The following is a 20,782-nucleotide window of genomic DNA, read 5'->3' as shown; positions in this document are numbered from 1 at the left end:
TTGATCATGAGACCCTCTGTCATTTTGATTAATGAATTGATGCCACAGTCATAATGGTATGGTTTTGCATATGAGGTGAGCAGCTCTACCATTAAATCACGAGAGCTAAGTGTATAAATAGTGCTATTTTTATGAAGAGTCCCAAATCAGCTTGCGTTTGTCTGCACTGGTATATAGTAATATTCTCTTCTAAATCCTAAATCAAGCTCAGAGTCGTTATCTTAAGCATTCCACAGAATTCCATAAGCATCATAAAGATGGTGATATATTATTTTTTAAGAGGGAAAAACTAACTTTTGGGGTAACATTTTTGTGAATTTCTGGAAAACAGTGTCATCCCTGGTCACTCTCAATGAAAACAATGTAGCCACCATTGAGTGAAAAACCTCATAGTCCCAGGGCTTTACCCCCTTAGCCGCTCTGTGGTTACTGCACACTGATGCACTGGAGTCAAATTTGTAATTATTCCTCTCCAGCCAGAATTAAGATTATAGACTGTGAAGCTTTATTTCAAAGCATATTGTAATTCATATTGTGTAGATCTGCGCAGATACTGAGCTGATAAAGTATGTCTTATTGCATCTTGGTAAGTCTTAAGATTAGAGAGGGGTATGAAGTCATGCATACACAGGTAGCGAGATACAGAAATATTCTAGCTGCTGAGTTTTGTTGAAAGAAGTCTTGCTTGTAACTTAGTGAAGAATTTCTATATATTTTGGCCCTCTTTCATGACTTTGATTAAATCTGATAGATTTTTGTTAAAATGCTAATGATTCTTACATGTGTTGATGGATCCATTTGCAACAGGTGGATAAATTATATGTGGTTTTACTTTAAACTGCCCACAGTGGGCAACTTCTCTTTACAAACGTCTCTTCTCCCAAGTGTCTCTAAAAAACTCAGGCTTTATCTAATCACCGACTTGAGAAAACGTCTTGGACTCTAATTGGAAAGTCAGTATATGTTTGCTGATACGGGTCAAAATGAGCATAATAAAGTGCCTTAACAGATCTAATTAATTTTTTGTTGCATAGCAAATGTCCGACAAGTAAGCCGATTTTAACACCGTCTAAGGTATTGTATGTTAGAAACTTCTGGAATTGCACTGAGAAGTGGATAAAAACTGTGCCATTTAGAGAATATACATTTTAATGCTGACAGGAGCAGCTCCACCAAACTAATGGACTACTATATTGATGTCCTAGTCAAATGTGAGTGGTAACTGAAGGCTAGTCCCAGCAGTGTTAATTGCAATAATACCAGCTTGAAGTAGTAGGCTGAGAAGACTGCACTAGGGCACATATTATGGAAAAGACAAAGTTGTTTAGATAACCCAGAGAAGAAAGAAAGATCAGGTAAATCATTTGTGAAAGTCAGGAAGCTGGGAACAATCAAATGCAAAAACTGTTCCGCATTCTAAGTTCATTTATCAAGAGCTATGATTATACGTGGCACTGCCTTGGTAATTCCCTTACCACTTACATCACCTCTAGCTTCTCTGGATTGAATCTTATTCCCCTCCCCCCCCCCCCCCCTGCCCCCATCTCAGCTGCAAAAGTGATCAGCAGCTTCAGTTCCCTATGTCAATATAGGGAAAAAAACCCAACAAAAACAACAACAAAAAAAAACAGATTAAAAACTTTTATCTCTTGATGGTTTTCCTGTAATGTGATTTGAGGATCCTGTGCCATAGTTCCTGTGGCTTCGAGATCCACAAATTACATCTCCAAACCAGAAAAAGGTTTTGAATAGCCTCACCATATTTGATACCAGCTTCTGAAATGGATAAATAGATTCTTCTGGGCAGATGGGAACACCACAAGGTGCCTAGAACAAAACTAGGTTCCTATTGTTAGGCTGTGGTTGGCTCATTATTGGAGAAACAGAGGTTATGACCTAGATGATGATGACCTTCCCAACTGAATGGATCAAGGAACTGGGGTTAGCTTGGACAGTGCCATTGCATACTCTTTGCAAATTATGATCCGTTCTCCGGCGATGGCTGGTGTGTTTGATGCTCTGGAGGACCAGTAGCAGGGTTTTTTGTTTTCCCTGGTGTGTAGGGCTTCTGTTACATTATATATGTCTCCTGTGAAGTGATTTGAGTAGATATGAATCCCCCCTTAGAAGAGATTACAGGGGATTAAAGAAGTTAGTAACACGGGCAAAATAATTGGTAGTCCTTTCTTAATGTGTTTCCCACTGTGCAGCTAATTCTTCCATCAATGAGACAATAAAATAGTAAAGATTACATACGTGCTGAATGATAGACATACTTGACCAAGCTGGGAGGGATGTAATTTATACAACAGCGCAAGTGCTGAGAGATGCTGACCGCCCAGGTGACAGGCTGCAGCGGGGAAACAGTTCTTGTTTCCCTCTGGACGGCTCCCCAGAGCTCAGTGACAAATGACTGCACTGAGTTACGTAGTTGGAGAAAATCTACTAATCGAGCTGAAATTATAGGTCACTTGAAAACTTCGTATATCTGAATGCTCCTGCAGTAGCTGTACGTGTCCTCAGTCTCTATAGTATCTTGGGGCTGCCCCTTCTGTTTGTTCTGTTTGCATTAGAGGTGGTGCAGTACAACAGAGTCCCTGGATTTCTATGTCTTTGGTGCAGGAGTCCCCTCATTATAGCTTACTTGCAAAGGAGCAGTCTGTAACACTGGGAGACTGACTGAAGCTGGTTATGTAGGGAGATTGCGCCATTTGCAAATGAAAAGTGATGTGTCTGATACATTAACTCCACCCTGATATCTTCACAGAACAGAAATTACTACTGTTGGGGCTTGCAGACAATCTCGCAGCTAATTATGCTGACCTGCGCATGATAACTGTGTTTCATTTGGTGTACTCAGGCACACTTAGCTTCCTTGAAATGAGACCTAGATATGGATGGTTGTATTCAGCTTCAGGTTCCTGTTTTGGCTTTTGTTTTGGCAGTTGGTGGTTGGTTTGTTGGGGTTTTGTTCAAACATTGGCTTTATTTTTACCAGCTTTGTAGTTTTGCTTAGTTTGTTAGCTTCTGGCAGTAGGAATTGTCTAATGGCTCTGGTCATACAGGACCTTGTGCTGAAGTGCTCTGAGCATTACAAATAATATTAACAGGAAAAGCATGTTGAATCCTTTATTCCGTCCCTGCAGATAAAGATTTTGAAATCTCTTGTTTGTTAGTAAAACTATCTCAGTGTATACACTTACTGAAAGGAGCTTGGCCATTTTGTCACGTGCGCAGTATATCCTTCTTCCTTGGTCATGGAAAATGAACGTTGCCCTGGGAAAGATTCAAGAGGTGGGACTATAGTAGGGGAAAAAAAAAATGATCTTTGGACTACTTAGAGGTTAGTTGAGGAGGCAAGCATGAAAAGCGCAGATAAATATCGAGTCCACAGTAAGCCATGCTTTGAAATGGTCTTGTTGATAGGCTGGTAGTCAGTACCCATAGGGGCTCTGTGGCAGATTTAGTCTCTGCAATTAAGTGTTTTGCTTCTTTTCTTTTTTCAAGGAAATACAGGAAAGCAGCATGCTTCAAATGATGTTTTTGTGGAAATCATAAATAGGCTGCTGTGACTATCAAAGGGGGTGACAGCAAGATGCAAATGGCTCAAGGTTTGCATCAAGATTTCACCTCCACAGGTAGGAAGTACCAAATCTTCACAGAGTAACCAAGGAAGCTCACCTATAATTTTATCAGAAAAACTGCTCATTGGGGATGATTGTTTTTGGACAGTGGAAAAGATAAATGAAATGCCTGGTCATCTGCCTGGCACAGGCCAGAGAATTTTAGGCAGTACCTGCTGAGTTGAACTCAGCAGCTGTTGACTTTAACATGGCGATCTTCTTTGAAAATCATGAAAATTTGACATCTGTTGACCACGTTGGAAAGTTGTTCCAATGTTCATTTTAGTCTCCCTAACTATTTCCATTTTTAATGTATAGACACATACCTCTGAGCCTGAGTGTTTTACAGTCTGCGGTCAAAGATGCTTCGTGTGGCACAGGGGCTTGCCAGCACAGGTGTAGTTTGTGGGATGTAGAATCGCAAGCTCTGAAGGGCAGGTACTGCCTTCCTTTGGTATTTGCATTGCTGACATTTAACAGTTCTCTGGGTGGAACTCTGCAAGGCTCCCCCTTCGATTGTACAACGGTGTCTTTATCCCGGTGTCTGTCGTGTGGATATACTTTGATGTGATGTCTCAAAAGATTCCTCACTGTTAAACTCCTCAGGCTGTATCCCAAACTGTGAATAGCAGTGGGAGAAGGAGACGGTTCCTTCCAGAAAGGAGTCTGCTGCAGACAGTTGCCAGATAGCCTGATGTGGAGGGCGGTCTCAGTTCAGGAATTGTAAGACTGGGATTGCAGATGGGACTTAGTTTATCGTGTGTGTGTGTGTGCAGGGGCAGGAACTATTGAACAGTAACCTCGTCTCCTTGTTGTGTTTGTAAAGCTTATATCATGTTGTTGGAACTACATAAAAAACATACTATGCAAAAAGAACTGGTGAAATTCCCTGTATGACACACTGCTAAGGTTACCTTTTGGAAAGGGAAGGGGTTAAAAAGACAAGCAGATATGTTTCAGGTCAGGCTGCACATGATGGCAGCAAACTGCAGTGTTGCAGCATCAGGGAACTTGGAATGCAAGGGAGGTGACACTGAGCACTGTGGATTACGAAAACTGCAGGGAGGTGACGTGAATATTGAGGACAGAGGGAAAGTTAGATGAGTCCCACGGGGAGATGTGGCAAACCTTGGGGAGTTCTGAATCCCTGGGCAGAAAGAATAGGCTGGATTAAAAATTTGTATAAAGGACTAAAGTACCCAGATTTGTGGAGGAAGGACTGGCACCGAAAATGTTATGTCAGCCAAAACTAGCATCTTCCTTGTTCAATCATATGAAGACGGTTATGTGGTAGATTTTGTTAAAGGTGTTCTGGCTACCTGTGTGAAAGTAGATGGCACAGATGCTGTAATGTTACTCAGTGAGGGGACTGGAGAGAGACCACGTGTGACTGGTTACAGGCTATTCTAGTTTACCCCATGTCTCCAATTTATTGCTACTTTCTATGAGAAAATGTACAAAGGAAGAAAACAACAAGCAAGCCGAGCTGGATTGACTACTAACTGCAGATTGATTGTGAAGTTTATTGGTTGTTTCCTCAATAGTGCCAAATCAGCACCTGATGTAGAAACAGTCAGCGGTTTGAAGAAAGTTCTAATTAAAACCAGAATGGAATTGAGCGTTTATAGGGGTTCAGCACACAAGTAGTCTTTTTCCCCTTGGATTGTGGCAGTACAAAGGAATGATCCTATTGCCAAGGCAACATTTGTTGAAATTGTAAAATATATTTTACAGCACATTCCCTCATGAGAAGTAATGAGGAGATGAAGTTGTTTCCAGCACCATAGCTTGAAAAGCTGGAAATAAAGATTTGCTTATGCTGGGATTCCCAAACATTTTGTATCTTGAACCATTTTTTAAGATTGCTGTTGTCTTCTGGACACTTTGTCTCACACCACCAATTGCCCCTCTGCCTTATGCTAGCCCTAGAAAGAAGAATGAGTTTAGAATAGATATCGCAGAAAGCATGTGAAAAGTGAGAACTTGATTCAAAAAAGCATATGCTCAGCTTAAATATATGGATAAAGTATATCATGGATGTGGATAAACATGAATGTATGAAGAAAGCTAGGTATAGCCCTTGCCTGTAAAAAGGGCTCTTATTTCTCTTGATTATGTTCTGTCCTTTCTGTCACACTTCTTGGTTTTAAACTGTAAATGTTTTTAGTCAGGAACCATAATTTTCATTCTACTATTTAATTCAGTGCACATGCTGTATAAGATACTGAACAGAGACAACCTCTGGCTGGCAGAGTTTGCTTTCAGGAAGATAAATTGAAGAAGAGAGGGCAAACTAGGAAACCAGTGAGCAGGAAGCGGTTGAGCTACTTGCAGGGCTAGTTTTCAGTTACTTTCAACTGAAGTCAAATTCTGCTGTATCTAATGTATTTAGGATATTTCTCACATAGTACCTGTTATCTTGTGAATGTCTGAGCCATTATTACTAGCAGCTCCTCAAAAAAAAGTTTTCTTCTGGCTAGCTTCCTGGTACATCAATCTGTCTTAAATAAATCACCTGTTCTTTAATCTCAGATGCAGATGTTTCCCTGATAGTGCAGGGAGCTCTTCCCAATTTTCCAAACATCTTGTACATCAAATGTTGAACTTAAAGCACAGATCAGCTCTGAAAAGTGGCATTTTAAAACATCTCCTCTCATTCTGCTGATCTGCTTCTTCAGGTGGCCAGGGTTATGTCTGACTTCAGAGCTATAAATAAGCTTCTGCCTCCTGCTAGCCACATGGGTCTAATCGAAGAGGGGTATGTAGATTTTCACAAACAACTGATTGCTGTTGGGTTTTCATGGGAATCTGCATGTGAGTGCCTCCGGTGCTCTTGAAAATCTTCCCCAACCTGGGTATGGAAAAGGAAGAAATTACCACGTTGTGCCACAGTCGTGCCTGTAAGTTCCTTAGGGGACCATGGGGTTGAACAAGTTCAGGTTAGCTCTAAGAAGCCAGGCTTAGTTTGTAAGGGTGACATTTAGAAAATCCTTTTCCTTGTCAACTTAGCCCATATGATACGGAAGTTGATTTAACCAATTATGTCCTACGCAGGGCTACAGCTCTCAACCCAGAATTGCCCTTGAAAAAACCCAGAGAAAGTGTCTTTCTACCGTGTGTGCCAGTTACCCTGCTCAGTCTGACTGTGCCAGCTAGTGAGCAAGTAAAGGAAACCCAGAGGTGGGAGTATCATCATATATAAACACACAATTTTTCTGCTTTGTTACCTTCACATAGACATTGATAGCTTTTCCCAGGCATCATCTGAGTGTCTGTAAAATCGTGCAGGACATGGCCCTCCCACTCTGCAAAAGAGAATCCGGAGGGAGGTCAGTTTTCCTGCATGTGGGGTTTTCTGGTGTAAAACTCCTTGCAGCGTACTTTTGCTGAAGTGTGCAAAACCAGGCTTGCAGCTACATAAAAGGCCACCAATTTGTTTGTTCCAAGATCAGCTGGATTTAACTGAAGTTTCAGAGGTGAGGCACAACCTTCCAGGCGACCTCCCCTGGCAGCCTAAGTTTCACTTAATAAAACACAGTAAGGTAGGTTTGAGGCAATCCTTTAAGGTCAGTTGAACTTTCACTGGAAAATACGAGTGCTGGCAAGTATATGCAATATGTAATGCAAAATGTTTAGGGTGTGGGGAAGAAGTGTAAAGGAGCCATACCACAGTGATGAGCTTGGCTAGAAAAGAGACATGAAACAAGTTCCTTAGCAAAAACACCCTCAGAGACGGGTGAAGAATTTAGGGGGGGTTGGTAGAATGTTTTTGTTACCCCCAAGGGGAAAAACAGGAGATCAAAGCCCAAATTCACTTAAGAATGCTTGCTTTGAAATGTATCTATAAATTATAGCACGTACTGCTGGCATCTATTGTAGTCTTCGGTATTTACTTGCATGTATAACGTTGAGATTCACAATGCCCTGTGTTCTCTTGTTAGTGTATAAAAGCGTGGTGGTGTAAAAATGTGTTAGTGTGTAAAGCATGTTGGTGGAGGCAACATTTCAGATTCTCAAGTTTCCTAGTAGTGTTTTCGCCTCTTCCCTGTTTTCCCATGGTCTTTGTGCCTCATCCCTGTGATTGTGTGTCCCAGCCACCGACTCACTGGCTAACGGGGGATTCCTTGAGGGGTTGCTGGTAGGTTTTAGAGCTCTACCAGCCTCCTCACCACTTCTCAGCATTATTAAGGTGCCTGTTGTGGCTGTTATCTTCTTGGTCAGGGCAGAATGGGATGTTGCTCCCAGGGGAATCCACAGCTGTTACCCCTCAGTCAGCAAAGTAGCTGCCGAGGCATGTCACCCTTTGCTTTTAACTCCTGAATCAGTCTCTCCATTTCATAGCTCATCTGGAGGAGCAAGAGACCTGACTTCTTGGCGTAGCGGAGCATTATCAACAGGCTGTCCTAAGCTTTGTGCTCCAGGCTCTTTCTTCCTCGTGAGTGTATAGTTTTAAGCGTTGCATTTTAGACACCTCATTTGCTTTGCTGCCCAACAGAGATTATGTCGGGGGTTTGGCACAATTGGATTAAACTAGCAGACCTGGATAACTTCAGTTGGCATTTCAGGAGATTTGCTGTAAGGCAAACCTGTGACATTCATACCTTCCTAAGCTTGCCCAACTAGGGCGAGAGCTGCAGTTGAGGTCTTGACCTCAGTTACTTAAGCCCCTTTCTCCCAGGAACGTTCATCACTTTAATCACAGAGTCCTAAATAATCAGTGGGTAGCCTGTAATTAGGGGGTTGTGTCTTGGACTCCTGCAGCCTGCTCCTGGTGTGCTGAGCACTGCGTATTTTGATTTCCTGTTCCCCCAAAGGATGTTTGATCTCAGATTTACACTTTAGAAAATTAAGAAGGGTACGGCACCTCAGTCCCCTGGCAATCTTCCTGCTTTCAGTGGTAGGTGCCTTGCTTTTCCTAAGTATCGCAGTGCTGCAGCGATTGACACACTTGATTTAAGAGTTTGATTTATAGACTGATACTCGGGCTGTAAGTCAGCAGTTCCAGGGCTGCGTAAATCAGCCTGTCTCTGGGACTAATACTTCCTTATTTATAATTTCGACAGGAGATGGAATTCTTTCTCGATTCTTTACATTTCTTTCAGATGTAATCGACCACCCTGTCCTTTGGTTTAAAGCTATGTGACTTTGCCACAAATAGAGGGAGGGGAAAGTAAGCTGAGTCCAGGAATTGCTGTGCTATAAAAGCTCCATATTGTATGCTCTTGGACTTTGCTTTCTCCCAGCTTCCTTCAAGCCCACACAAGAGATGGACTTGAGGTTTTTTGGCTTTCTTCCCCTCCCCCCTCCCTCCATACATACGCTGACCTTTTAGAAAAATAAATAAAAGATAAAGAAGGACCTGGAATGTTGCAGAATGTGTGTACATTTTGCTCTCTGTTGTTTTCTGCTGGGATTAGTTGTTTACAATGGGGGAGAGAGGGAGGGCAGAGGAAGGGAGGTCTGTGGCCTTAACTGAAATTAGTGGCATTTCAGAGTGATCTTGTTAGGTGGTCTGCAGTTTAAAGACCTAAATCCTTGTAATCCCCCCATGCTTCCTTGGCCACTACTCCTTTTGCTCTTGTTCTCTCACTTTCAAAAAGAAAAAAACCACCCCAAAGTCAGCCTCTCTGTCTCTCAGATACAGGCGCATAACATACACGCATGCACGCGTGCACAGACACAGACATACACGCACACTCTTTCTCATATGCTTCCATTCGCACATTGTACCTGTATCACAAATTAATGTCTTAACTACATCTGTTCCCACTACAGGACTGGGCTTGTAAAATGCTCTCTCTAGAATGCAGAGGCACACTGAATATTTTTATTTATTTTCTGAAAAACACGCAGCTGCCAGACTTTCAGTTTGTGATTATACTTAAAACAAATTCAAATTGAAATTTCAGCCATAAATCAAATGCCCCAAATTAGTTCCTCTTGTGGGTTTGAACATGCTCTTTGGATTTTAAGGTCAGAAGATATCCATTTTCACCGTGCTGAAAAGTTTAAAAATATACTACATTTTGGGAAAAAAAAATATGGTTTGCATTATAAAGCAGTACATCAAATATGCACGTATGCACACACACAACAGTGTCAATGAAGCTGGATGCTGTTGGAGCACCTTTGAGGACTAATAGCACCTAATTGTTAAGCAAGGCAGGAACCGCGGTGGCTGTTTAGCCAAGGAGAATACAGCAGAGTGCCCTGAGATGTGATATTTACCCTGTAAGAGAATAAAAGTTTATTCTCTACTCTTCAACTTAAAAAAATAGTAAAAATTAAATAAACACACAAAATACTAATCTTGGCAGGCTTTATAACATACTTTTTTTTTTTTAAAGGCATTTACAAGTGGTTTCAAAATGGCTGTGTTACATCTGTCAGCGGGTGAAAGGAACACCCACAAATTGTGTTTTTATCTCTTGAAGTTTTGTTCCACTTGAGCAATAAAAGCCGGATTCGCTGCTGGTTTGTGTGATTGGGCTAATCTGAGCGTTGAGTATGGTTTTAAAACTTGTGCAATTGGTTGGGTTTGTAAGTTTTAAGAAACTCCTGGGGTGGCGGAGTTCTTGGGTTTTATTTTACCCTGGCACTGGGGAAGGGTTGGTTTGCGAGCACCTGGCACAGACAAGTTCATCTTGGTTCCCTGGCCTGTCCCTCCCAACAAATGGTTTGGCAGGAACCCCCCTTATCTTTGATGTTAATGTCATCAGCAGTTTCTTGGTTACAATGCTGTTCTTTCTCCGGGAGTTGAAAAACTATCCCCGCGTAGGCTCTGAACACACATCCAGTATTCTCCAGCCTGAACTCCAGACCAACAGCTTAAATCCCCTCTCCATTGAGGAATATCCTCCTCCGTGAGGATAATGCCGAGAGGTGTAGTGTACTCACGGCTGCTCTCTTGCTCAGAAGTGATAGATGGTGGGAACCTAAAAGTTTGCAGGGGAAACCTCTCATCTGACTGGCTCGAAGCGATGAATGAGGAGGTATTTTGGAGTGTGCATTTTGGATAGGAGCCATTTCAGTGGGAAATGAGCAACCTCTCCCATCGCCTTCGCTAGTCCTGTTGAAAGCCAAGTCAGGATGGCAGCGGTGGGCAGTACTCCCTCCACCAATTCATTCACTAGCCTGGCTGCAAATGCTGAGCGCTCTCGCCCTCAGCAACTGCTGTTGCGCAAGATGATGGCCTGAGCCACTGCGCGGGCACACGAAGCTATTGGAAAGGAAGCAGATCGTGACAGTGTGAGAGCAAAGGCAGGCAGGGGTCTGCTGTGTATCTTTGCCGCTTTTTATCTTATTAACATGTTAGTAAAAACCTTGCCAAGGCAACCTGAGCTGGTTACTTGTAGCATAATTGCTCATATTGCCTCCTTATAGGTCAGAGGAGGGGGAGTTCAAGCGAGTTAAAAGAATAATTGTTCAGAGGGGACAGTCTGTTCGAGGGGGGTTGTAACTGCTAACCACTGTGGCTGAGGTTCAGTTTTATTGCTTTTACTCCTGCAGAATTAATGCTGGTTTTGTGGGGCAGATGGTTTCTGCTCTGACTCACACAAGCAACAGAATTGTATTATGTTTAATGGCAAAATCTGTATACTAGATAATAGTGATGTGTGAGCAGGAAAATACTAGGAATTAACTTTAGAATCGGCAGTCTGGAGTGAGGATTGATGTTTCTCTCTTCTCCCGAGGACGACAGTCAGCTAGCTCTCTATTCAATACAGAATTGAGGCTCAGGGCTCTGACCTGATACCAAAACCCCTCTATGCTGTTAGTTCAGACTCCAGGGTAACAATTCTGTCCACGAGCCAGCCTGATGGTGCGGTGCAGCTGTGTTTCACTAGTGCAATGAGTAGTGGTGATGCCTGTGACCAAGGTGGGGAATGGCAGCAGGTTATTAAACTGTGGAACTTGCCATGCAGAAAGTCACTGAAGGCAAAAACTTCAGATGGAGATCAGCTGTTCGACTGAGGATAGCAAGAATATCCACAATTGTTGTAATTAATATTAGCAGAAATACTGGGGAGAAGATACGAAATGCCATGGTTCACAGTAGGATTAATATGGGGGAGCAGATTACCTGCATCTCTCTGGGGTTATATATCTCGCTTACACCTTCCTCCCAATCAGCTGGTTTTGATGTGTGTTAAACTTAGTATTTTACACTTCTTAGCTGGGTGCCTTCAAATTTTCTGTCCTTCAATGACTTCTACCTATCTTTGCACATGTGAAAATAAGGAAACAAATAATTTGCATCGTAGCTATTTTTTTCTCTGTAGCTTTGAAAGAAATTACATTGAATACCATTTAACACTACTCATGATGCTGAGTGAACAGCATTTCAGGACACATCACGGATACCAGTAAAGATTCACAACTTCCATTTTACTGCATGGGGGGGCTCAGACCAATGCAGTAACTCACTCAGCATCTCTCAGCAGAGGAGTTTCGAAGCCAGCACTTGGACTCTGAACGTCTTTCCTATCTGGACAATTAGATCAACAGATTTGAAAGCTGGTTATCAAGATTCAAATACATTTTGGAAGGTGACTTTTGCTAAAGTTCCATCCTATGTAGCATTTCAGACTTTGTGGTGTCAAAGGCTATGTGAGTGTGAAGATGTCCAAGGCAGGTAGAGCAGGTCCAGCGTGGGTTTCATTGGTTTAGTACTGCAGAGTCATCATGTTTGGGTGCTTGAATGTAACATGAACAAAGCCAACCAGCTGAGGTATTGATCTGCCTTTTCTCGCCACCCTTTCTTAGTGCCTTACAAGCTAGAACGTATGAAACTTCTCAGCAAAATTCGCAGAGCTGCTGCTCCTCTTTTTGACTGGGGAGCTGAGCAGAGAAGCCACCCCCGCAGTTACCCCAGCTGTCTGTGGAAAATACAAGACTTGATCCAGGTCCCAAGTCCCAGGCCAGTGTCCCGTCTATGAAATCCTCTGGCAGTATTTATTCTGTTAAGGAAATGTAGAGGAAAGCTGTTCTAACAGGAGGTAAAACTGGAAACCCTTTTTTGCAAACCCATTCTGACAGTTGGCATTTCAGTTTTTCCAGCAAACGGGTGTGAGGATCAGGAGAAGACTAGTGGAGTTTTTGAGAAAAGAGCAGAACTAAACCTACTTACAGGATCATGTCACAGGCTTGTTAGATATTCCGGTGGATACCTTCGGTTTGTACCTGCCATTTTAAATTATTTTCTTGCTTTACTTTGTGTTTATGTTGTAGGTGCTGTCTTCAGGGCAGTGTTATTTGTCATAATGCCGTGATAGAGAAGGGTGCAGACATCAAAGACTGTTTGATTGGAAGCGATCAGAGGCTGGAAACCAAAGGTAAGTAGCGGAGCTGTATTTACAGCTCATTTGTAATCATTTTCAGAATTTCTTCCTTGAGATTTTACTCCTGCTTCTTCATGAAGTGCCAGTAAACAGTGGTAGCTCTACAGTGTGGTGTCCTATAATATTAGGATTTCTTTTTCATGGAAAGTACAGCTTCTTGGCATAAGAATAGTTCAGGGACTTGCTCCTCTGAAGTTGGCAGAAAAGCTCTGTTGTTGTCGTTATAAAGAACAAGATTGGGTGCTGAAACAGTCTTTTCCCAGAGACCACAATTAGATCAGCCTGAAGTTGTCCTCAGCAGAAGGGAGCCATTATTTTGACTAGTAATCTTTGTCAGTGTTAGGGGCGATGCAGTCAAATTATTGATCACACAGACATCCTTCTCTTTGTAGATGCTACTAACCCACAGTGCCAGCATGCTCCCATTCACCTTGCTCCAAGCAAAAGCTCGAGGTGGAATATCGTACTAGGAGCTGCTGTGCTCAGTACTAAATACAAGGGCAGCTACGTTCAGATCTGCTTTACTGCTATGAAATGCTATTTTGGGGCTTCAGAGAGGTTACAACTACGTGGCCCTCATTTGGGCAAAGTTAAGCCATCCAGTGGAGGTGTGCGTGGCGAGGGCTCGGTGGTAACCGCCTGAGTGGAACTGTTGATTTCCTGCCCTAAGAGATAATGAGCAGGAAATGGCTGTCTCAGTGACTGCATCCCAAGCAGAGGGCTTTTTAATGAATATTTATAGTTGAGGTTTGGCAGATCCCTGCTCTAGGGTGTGGACTGAGGACAAAAGTGAGTTCCTTTGCAGGCTCCATGTGATGTTATTTAGTCAGATCAGGATTTGTTTGCTCGCTTTGTCTTTATGGGTGGATTCCCAATTGCAAGTGTTCTGACACAGAGCAGGGTTTGCACTTAACGTAGTATAGCATAACCTATTGTCAGCTATGCATATGACAAATTTTCCTTTAAATTGAAACTAAAAGTAAAAAAGACTCGTGAAAACAAAGTATTGATCTTTCGGTTGCAAGTCTCCGATACTGTAGGAAACACCCAGTGAGTGTTCTGTACCTACTCATGGCTTTGCCCATCACATCAGTCTGAATCAGTAGCCCTTGCGGGTTTCATTGCCCCCTATCACTGAAGATTTGCAGTATTCATGATGCAAATTCCCCATCTGTGTCCTCCCCTGAGCATAGAATCATAGAATCAGTTAGGTTGGAAAAGACCTTCAAGATCATCGAGTCCAACCATAAACCTAACACTGCCAAGTCCACCAGTAAACCATGTCCCTAAGTGCCACATCTACACGTCTGCCTGAATCACTAGGAGAGCTGAATCAGGTCGCATTTGGTTGTTAACCTACAGCGTGAACTATGAGGAGACGATTTAGCAAATACTTTAGGAAATAGGAATATGTTTAATTTCTTTACTAGATTATATCAAACAGAAATATCACCCTTTGACCTCGCTCACATCTGCTTCAGTAGTCTCTTCCAGGGTGCAGATCCTAGTCTGGTTGATTTTAGTATGGAAACCGTTCTTTCTTCTTGATTGTCCTTGTCATCCTTGTCTGAATATTTTTCGGGGTCTGTAGATGTATTTGCAGGGAGAGTAACAGAGCTGTAACCCATGGTTCATTTGCCTATTCTTATAGAGTCTACTGCACACCTCTCCAAAGCTTAAACCCACTTCTTAATGAGTCTGTGGGCCCTCTAGTTAAACTGTTCAAAAACATATGATTGACGTTAGCAAAGACACATTCAGGTAGATTATGAATACACCATTATGCTGAGCAATAAAAAATAATAAAGCCTTAGTTCATTTCCCTGCCTCAGTTTCCTAACCATTCTGGAATTTCTTTGGGCTGGGGGTCAGGTTCTCCTCGGTGGTCTGGGATCTGTCTGCGAAGTTCATGACTTATTTCCTGAACTATGGAGTCTTTCCAGCCCAGCATGTCTCTTCTGACCTTGGCTAGTCCCTTAGTAAACTGGGCCCTCTCTTTTTCGCTGTGAAAGCATGCCATGACTTCCTTCCCCTGCCCAAGACTTCCTGTATCTTGTGCCAAGCTTTTGGTGTGGCCCTGTAAGTCTGTTTCCATATTCCTCCTTTCATCAAGACTTTGGCTGTGTTGTTCTGTTTGGTAACTTCTTCTTCAAACTCGAGCCTCCGTGGCCAGGTTAGAAAAAAACTAGTTCTCTTGGGTTGGAGCCAAGTTGATTGGTTTGTTGCAAGCTGATCATGCTTCAGCAGACGTTAAGAGGTAGCAGCTGGCTATTGACCCTAGTCTGGGAGTTACATGCTAGAAACCTCCTCAGCAAAGCTGCATACACCTTCCCAGAAACATTAAAAAAATAAAAATACAGCAGTCCCTTATTCCAGAGCATCAGCCAGGATTCATCAAAGGTAGAAATATCCCTGAATCATCCTACACAGCCCCGAGCAAATCCCACAGTTGACTTTGCTGCAGAACTGGCTGTGTGCTCCCTGCTCTGCCGTATGAGTCCTGGCCACACTGCCCAGGCGGCTCGGGGTACAAGAGCTCTTTGAGCCAACGGTGCACTGACCTCCTTTCATAAAATGAACTCCAGTCCCATGCAAGGAGGATGGCAGGAGAACAGCTACCACAAATGATAGGCAAACGTAACTCAAACCAGCTCTCATCCTTTTCCTTCTGCGGGAGAATATGGACATATTTAGGGTGGTCCAAATGGTACAGCTGGGAGTAATGGGATTGAATTAAACACAATTTAGGTTGGCTATCTGGAACGTTTTCCTAATGATGTGGTCTGGTAGGCTGTGGGATAATCTCCCTGGGGACATGGTGGGAGACCTCATCACTTAATAATGGGCTTGGCAAAGCTCTGGACACCTAAATAGAGGGAACACTCCAACACTGGTTACTGGGGTAGATCAGATGCAGCCTGTTACTTTCAACCTGAAAAGAAAGTTAGAGACATAGGGGGGCCAGGTAACTGTCAGCAATGACATCCCAGTCCTGTGTTGACTTCAGCCCTATCACAGCACTGGCCAGAGATGGTACTTTTAAGTGCCTCTTAAGGTCAAGGTATGGAGTTTTATTAAACTTCTGGATTTGCAAGCCATGCCTCCTGAGAGCCATACTGTTCTCTTCCTACTGCTTTTATTACCATGCTTAGGAAGCATCCACTTTCCTTCCTCTTTGATACTTTAATTTAAGGAATTTGCTAGCAGAGAATTAACAGATGGGCTTTGTGAAAGCTACCTCATGCAGGTAGCAGTTTGAAAAATATGTTGGTACCTAAGAAAAAGGAGGTAATTATTAAAGGGATAGGAAATAGCAGGCAGCAGTTCTGAAAGAACTTAATTGCACAGAGCATTCAATCACTGTTTTGAAGACAGTTATTAGGATCATGCTCCAGTCTTTTTGATGAACCTATTTTTAAAGAGGGGCTTAAAAGCAGCATGCACTCACTGAAGTAGGACTAGAGAGAGGGAGTGCTGGTGATGGGCCAGCCGAGGAGTGAGATGAGCCCTAGAGTCAGTGAATTCAGTTCCCAAAGGAGTCTCCAGGACAGATTCAGCGGGGAGTACATTATACATCTGGTATAGGTTAGCCAGGAAGAGGCATATGCAGTAAAGCGGCCTAACCTTTCTTCAAAGCAACACCAAGAACAGAGATGGTAAAGACACACACATAGGATAGAACTAGCAAAGTTGACACAAAACACCGCTGTATTCCTCGCCTTCATCTCTGTTGTTGCTGAGGCAGGAACGTTTTATGTGCATTGGATATTCAGGAGCCAATGTTGTTTGGGGACAGCTTGAGTCATTGCACACCCAAAAGGTGCATTATAGCAGTGTGGTTGCTGCAAAGCATATGTTCAGAAAGGGAAAAAATACCAGCAGCCAGGATGCTGATGTAATCTTAGCTTGGTATCCTGATACATACTTAGTAGTAGTATTATCTCCGTGACCAGGCTGTAGACTAAGACTTCACTGTGCTTGTTCCTGTGCAGTTTTTATGCCACCATATATTTTCATTTTCCTTGGTGCCCTGACACGGTCAACACCCAGAATGAGCAGTGCTTGCTGAATGGGGGGGGTTCCGTATTCCTCGTTTTCCTCTTTTTTCAGTTTGTGTCTGAAACCTTAATTACTGTACACTATGCAAGAGACAAGATCCTTCCTTTCTATGGCCTTCCTGCAACATTTGTCATCTTAATGCTTCACAACTGTTAACAACCTCATTTGCGCCTCCTCAGTATGAACATGGTTGGGTTTTCCTCCTATTTTACAGAGACCTGAGAGGGAGATTCTGATCATCCGCCCATTCATTTGGACTGGCCAACTTAAGTGCTGAAGTTGCACGTTACATGTGGCATTTCCTAGCTATTACAGACTTGACATTTTAGCCTTAGCATTTGCTTTGTAAATGTTGGGAGGGAAGGTTCAGTCCACTGAAAAAAACTCAGTTTTATTATACGGGATGATGTTGGCCCTTGCATGGATCATTAGCAGCATCAGAAACTTGAACTCCATTGTACAGCTTTCTGCTGCTTCAGCTGATGGGAACTGATAGTAGTGGGTCATCTTCCTTAAAGGGAGCTGGATCTGCAATGGGACAAGAGAAACTCTTTGCCAGGAGGTTTCACGGATGCCTATGAGTGTCAGCAGCCCTGAGATCCACTCCTGGTGCTGGGAGGAGAAAGCTCTGGTTACTGTAGGCTTTACTGCTCCTGCCCCCAGCATCAGCCATTGGGCCCCAACTACATCACCTGTGTCCTACCTGATCCTGACTCCTGCTTCAGGAGCCATAGCTCCCTGCTATGGCTTTGTCCCAGGACCAGTCTCATCCTGTTCCCAGCCTTCTCTGTTTTTTCCTCTAGTCTTTGTCTCATGGAGATTCTTGTTTTTCTGTCTTACTTGGTTATTCGCAGACACCCACCTGACTCCTCCTCTGGTGTGACCATAGCTGCTATTTCCAGTCCCCTTGCCTAACAGTCCCATGCTCCATTTCCCATCTGGCACTCGCCCCCTGACTGCTTTGAGTCAGACTGCATCCCTTTCTGTACCGCCGTCGTGCCCGGGCAGGATCATTCTGGGCACAGGAGGGAAGCGGTTCTGTGCGAAGTGCTGCACTGGTCCATAGAGCAGGGATACAAGCGTGGGGGAAGCCCTGCCTTCCTCCTGCGCTTCTGTGGTCGAGAATGCTCACTGCAGACAGAGCCTCTGGAGCTTTTAGCTGCCCTCCTGAGAACATGTGCAAACTGAGATTTTGTTTCCAGAGGCTTATCACATAGCCAAAACTGTGTGGTTTCTCACAAGAACAGAAAAAGGCACATATCCAGTAAGGACTGGCTCCCGTTTCCAATCATTTTCCAAGTCCTGTTCCAAGCTTGGAGTCCTAGGACTTCTCAATGAAACAGAGTAAGATTGTTTTATTTTAATGAGGGCCAAAGAGCACATTTTTCTCTAATGTCATCCTCTGAAGGCAGGTACAGTTTATGAAACCTCCACATATGAATGGGTGACTGCTTGTGAGGATGCTTCGCCCCAGCCAAGATTTAGCAGGATAGGGACAGGAAGGAACTGAGGGACTTTCTGATGCTCTCACTGCATTCAAGTAGGGGCGAGCATCTGCTCTTGCAAGATGCTGAGTACCTCCTGGTGAAGGCTTCAGGAACTGAAAACACTTAGCACGACACAAGGTCAGGATCAGAAAGCATGCTGCAGTGCAGATGGGAGTTACGAAAGCTCATGAACAGACACAGACTAAACAGTGCACACGTATATTGTGCACTGGGGTGCAAGATGAGCTGAAGATGATGTAGGAATGGTGTAAATTCATAGTGAGACTGAGAAGTCCATATGATTTGTTCCCTGAAGTACTTTAACTACTGAGTGTCCCTGCCAAAGATACTAGCTGGCAGTTAAAACAGGCATCTCTTAAATAGTTGTCATTTTTGTTTCAGTGACTATGCAGTGACTACATTTCTAACTGATCCTAATAAGCCTCTTTTCCAAGTTGTATAAAAATGGTTTATGAGTTCTGGTCTTAGCAGTGGCATAAAACTTCCCTAGAATATCCATCCAGCGACGCTTTGTCCTCCCCTCTGCCAGTGGGGACTGTCACACTTGTGCATACTGTCATTCCCGGCTGGGGAAGTTCAGGCTTCCTGAGTGAGCGGGTTAAACGAGCTGCCACATTCGCAGCATGTTGATTGTGAAGTCTACCCATAAGGCAGCAGTTCGTAACCTTGTGGAAATATTTTTACATGCTCCATGCAGAGAAAATAACCACTTGTGCTCTGCTAGAGCTCAGCCACATGAAAGAGCCAGGAAGAACACCCCAATGGATGCTGAGAAAGGAAAGGGACTTCTACTTGCATCCAGCGCAGCGAGCAGCAGTGTCCAGGCAAATATGGCATCTCTGCCACCTTAGCAGGAAGTGTGGACAGAGTCCTTCAGACTGACGTTTCTGAGATCCCTGCTTGCATTTGCTGTGAGGTGGTGATACCCCGTGGGAGCACATCGATCGGTACAATCCAGTCCCTTTCTTAAACGCTTTGCTAGGACTCTGCCCCAATACTAGGACTCCAAGTGTGTCCCCCTCCCCAAGGAGCTTGCTATCTTAGGCACATCCCCAGCTCTTGGTCTCCTTTTCCCTTGACTAACCTTTCTCCTAAGACCCTGACTGGTCACTTTCCCATACACCTGTCTTTCCAGTTCCTTCACTCCCCCCATCCATCTGATCCAAGCCACAGTAAATTAATCTCTCTTCGGGCACTGAATTCAGTGTTGCCTTTACCTGTACACTCCCAAGACACATCTATTCCCCAGATGGGTTTGTGGGCAAATGGGCTAATACTGGTTAACTATGAGAAAAGCCTCAACTGAACCAGGTGAGCACTGGCACTGTGCACTGGCGGTTGCTCAGGGTGGGTGTGAGGCAGGAGTGAGATCTCTACTGCCCGCCCGTTCTGGGCTGGAGGCCCCAGCTACGGGCCAGAGCTGATCTGCCTGAAGCTACCGCCAGCCCCATTCCCAGTGCCCCTGGGGTGAGTTGCACATCCCACCCCTGGGAACAGCTGGGGCACCCAGCTCATGGGGAGCATTGCTCCCGGAGACCCGCGGGCTCGGCTGACGGCTGCACAGCGGGGCTGATGTGGCGCTTGGGAGAAGTCTGTGAGGCACTCCTGGCCTTTGGGGCCACTGCGTGGTCACCCCTGATCTCCAGTGATCGCGTAAGTAAAGTGTGGCTGGCGAGAGAGCAGGCCTTGACTGGAAAGCCCCACTGCTCTGTAAACACAAACAAATCAGCCCCCATCACCTGCTTCCCTTCTTTATCTCTACATGTAATTTAAAACACCCTCCAGCCTCCGAAAGTCAAGCTTCAGCTGCTTCCCATCCCCTTAAGCCCCTTTAGTTCCTCTCTCCCCCAACCTGGCTGCTTTTCCAGGGCTAACCATCACTGCAGAGACAAGTTGCTCTTCTCTCCCACTCTCTGATCCTTTCTGTCCTGGGTGAATGTGGTAGGAACCACCCACAGCGTGTTTTCGTGCATGCGTTTCTGCAGCCACCCCTCCCCCCTGCCTAGTTTTTTAAGTTAAACTATCTCTTGCTTTAAAGAGAGCAAATACACAGCAGTGGCTTTCATCACTGCTGTATAATAGAGCAGTAATTCTGTGCCAGGGACTGTTTTCTATTTTATTTTAAAGGGTTTATAAAACAGTGTATGTAATTGAGTGAGTAAACTGAACGTTTTCTGGAGCCCCTGAGGGCTGGAACTTCGTGGTGGTCCTGGGCCTAGGCCCTAACCTTTTTTTTTTTTCCTCTCTCTCT

General features: G+C 44.0%; 1 protein-coding gene across 1 annotated transcript in view; it reads left to right on the top strand.

Moving 5' to 3' along the window:
* The window catches only part of EIF2B3 (eukaryotic translation initiation factor 2B subunit gamma), a 103,685-nt gene that overhangs the window by 78,589 nt on the left and 4,314 nt on the right, over positions 1-20,782 (top strand). The window contains exon 10 of the mRNA XM_009287299.1: positions 12,855-12,958. Coding sequence (XP_009285574.1) covers positions 12,855-12,958 — 104 coding nt within the window. The remainder of the gene's footprint in view (positions 1-12,854; positions 12,959-20,782) is intronic.

The sequence above is a fragment of the Aptenodytes forsteri genome, unplaced genomic scaffold, assembly GCF_000699145.1.
Source record: "Aptenodytes forsteri isolate BGI_AS27 unplaced genomic scaffold, ASM69914v1 Scaffold119, whole genome shotgun sequence".
Classification (NCBI taxonomy): domain Eukaryota; kingdom Metazoa; phylum Chordata; class Aves; order Sphenisciformes; family Spheniscidae; genus Aptenodytes; species Aptenodytes forsteri.
This window is presented reverse-complemented; position numbering and strand designations above follow the sequence as displayed.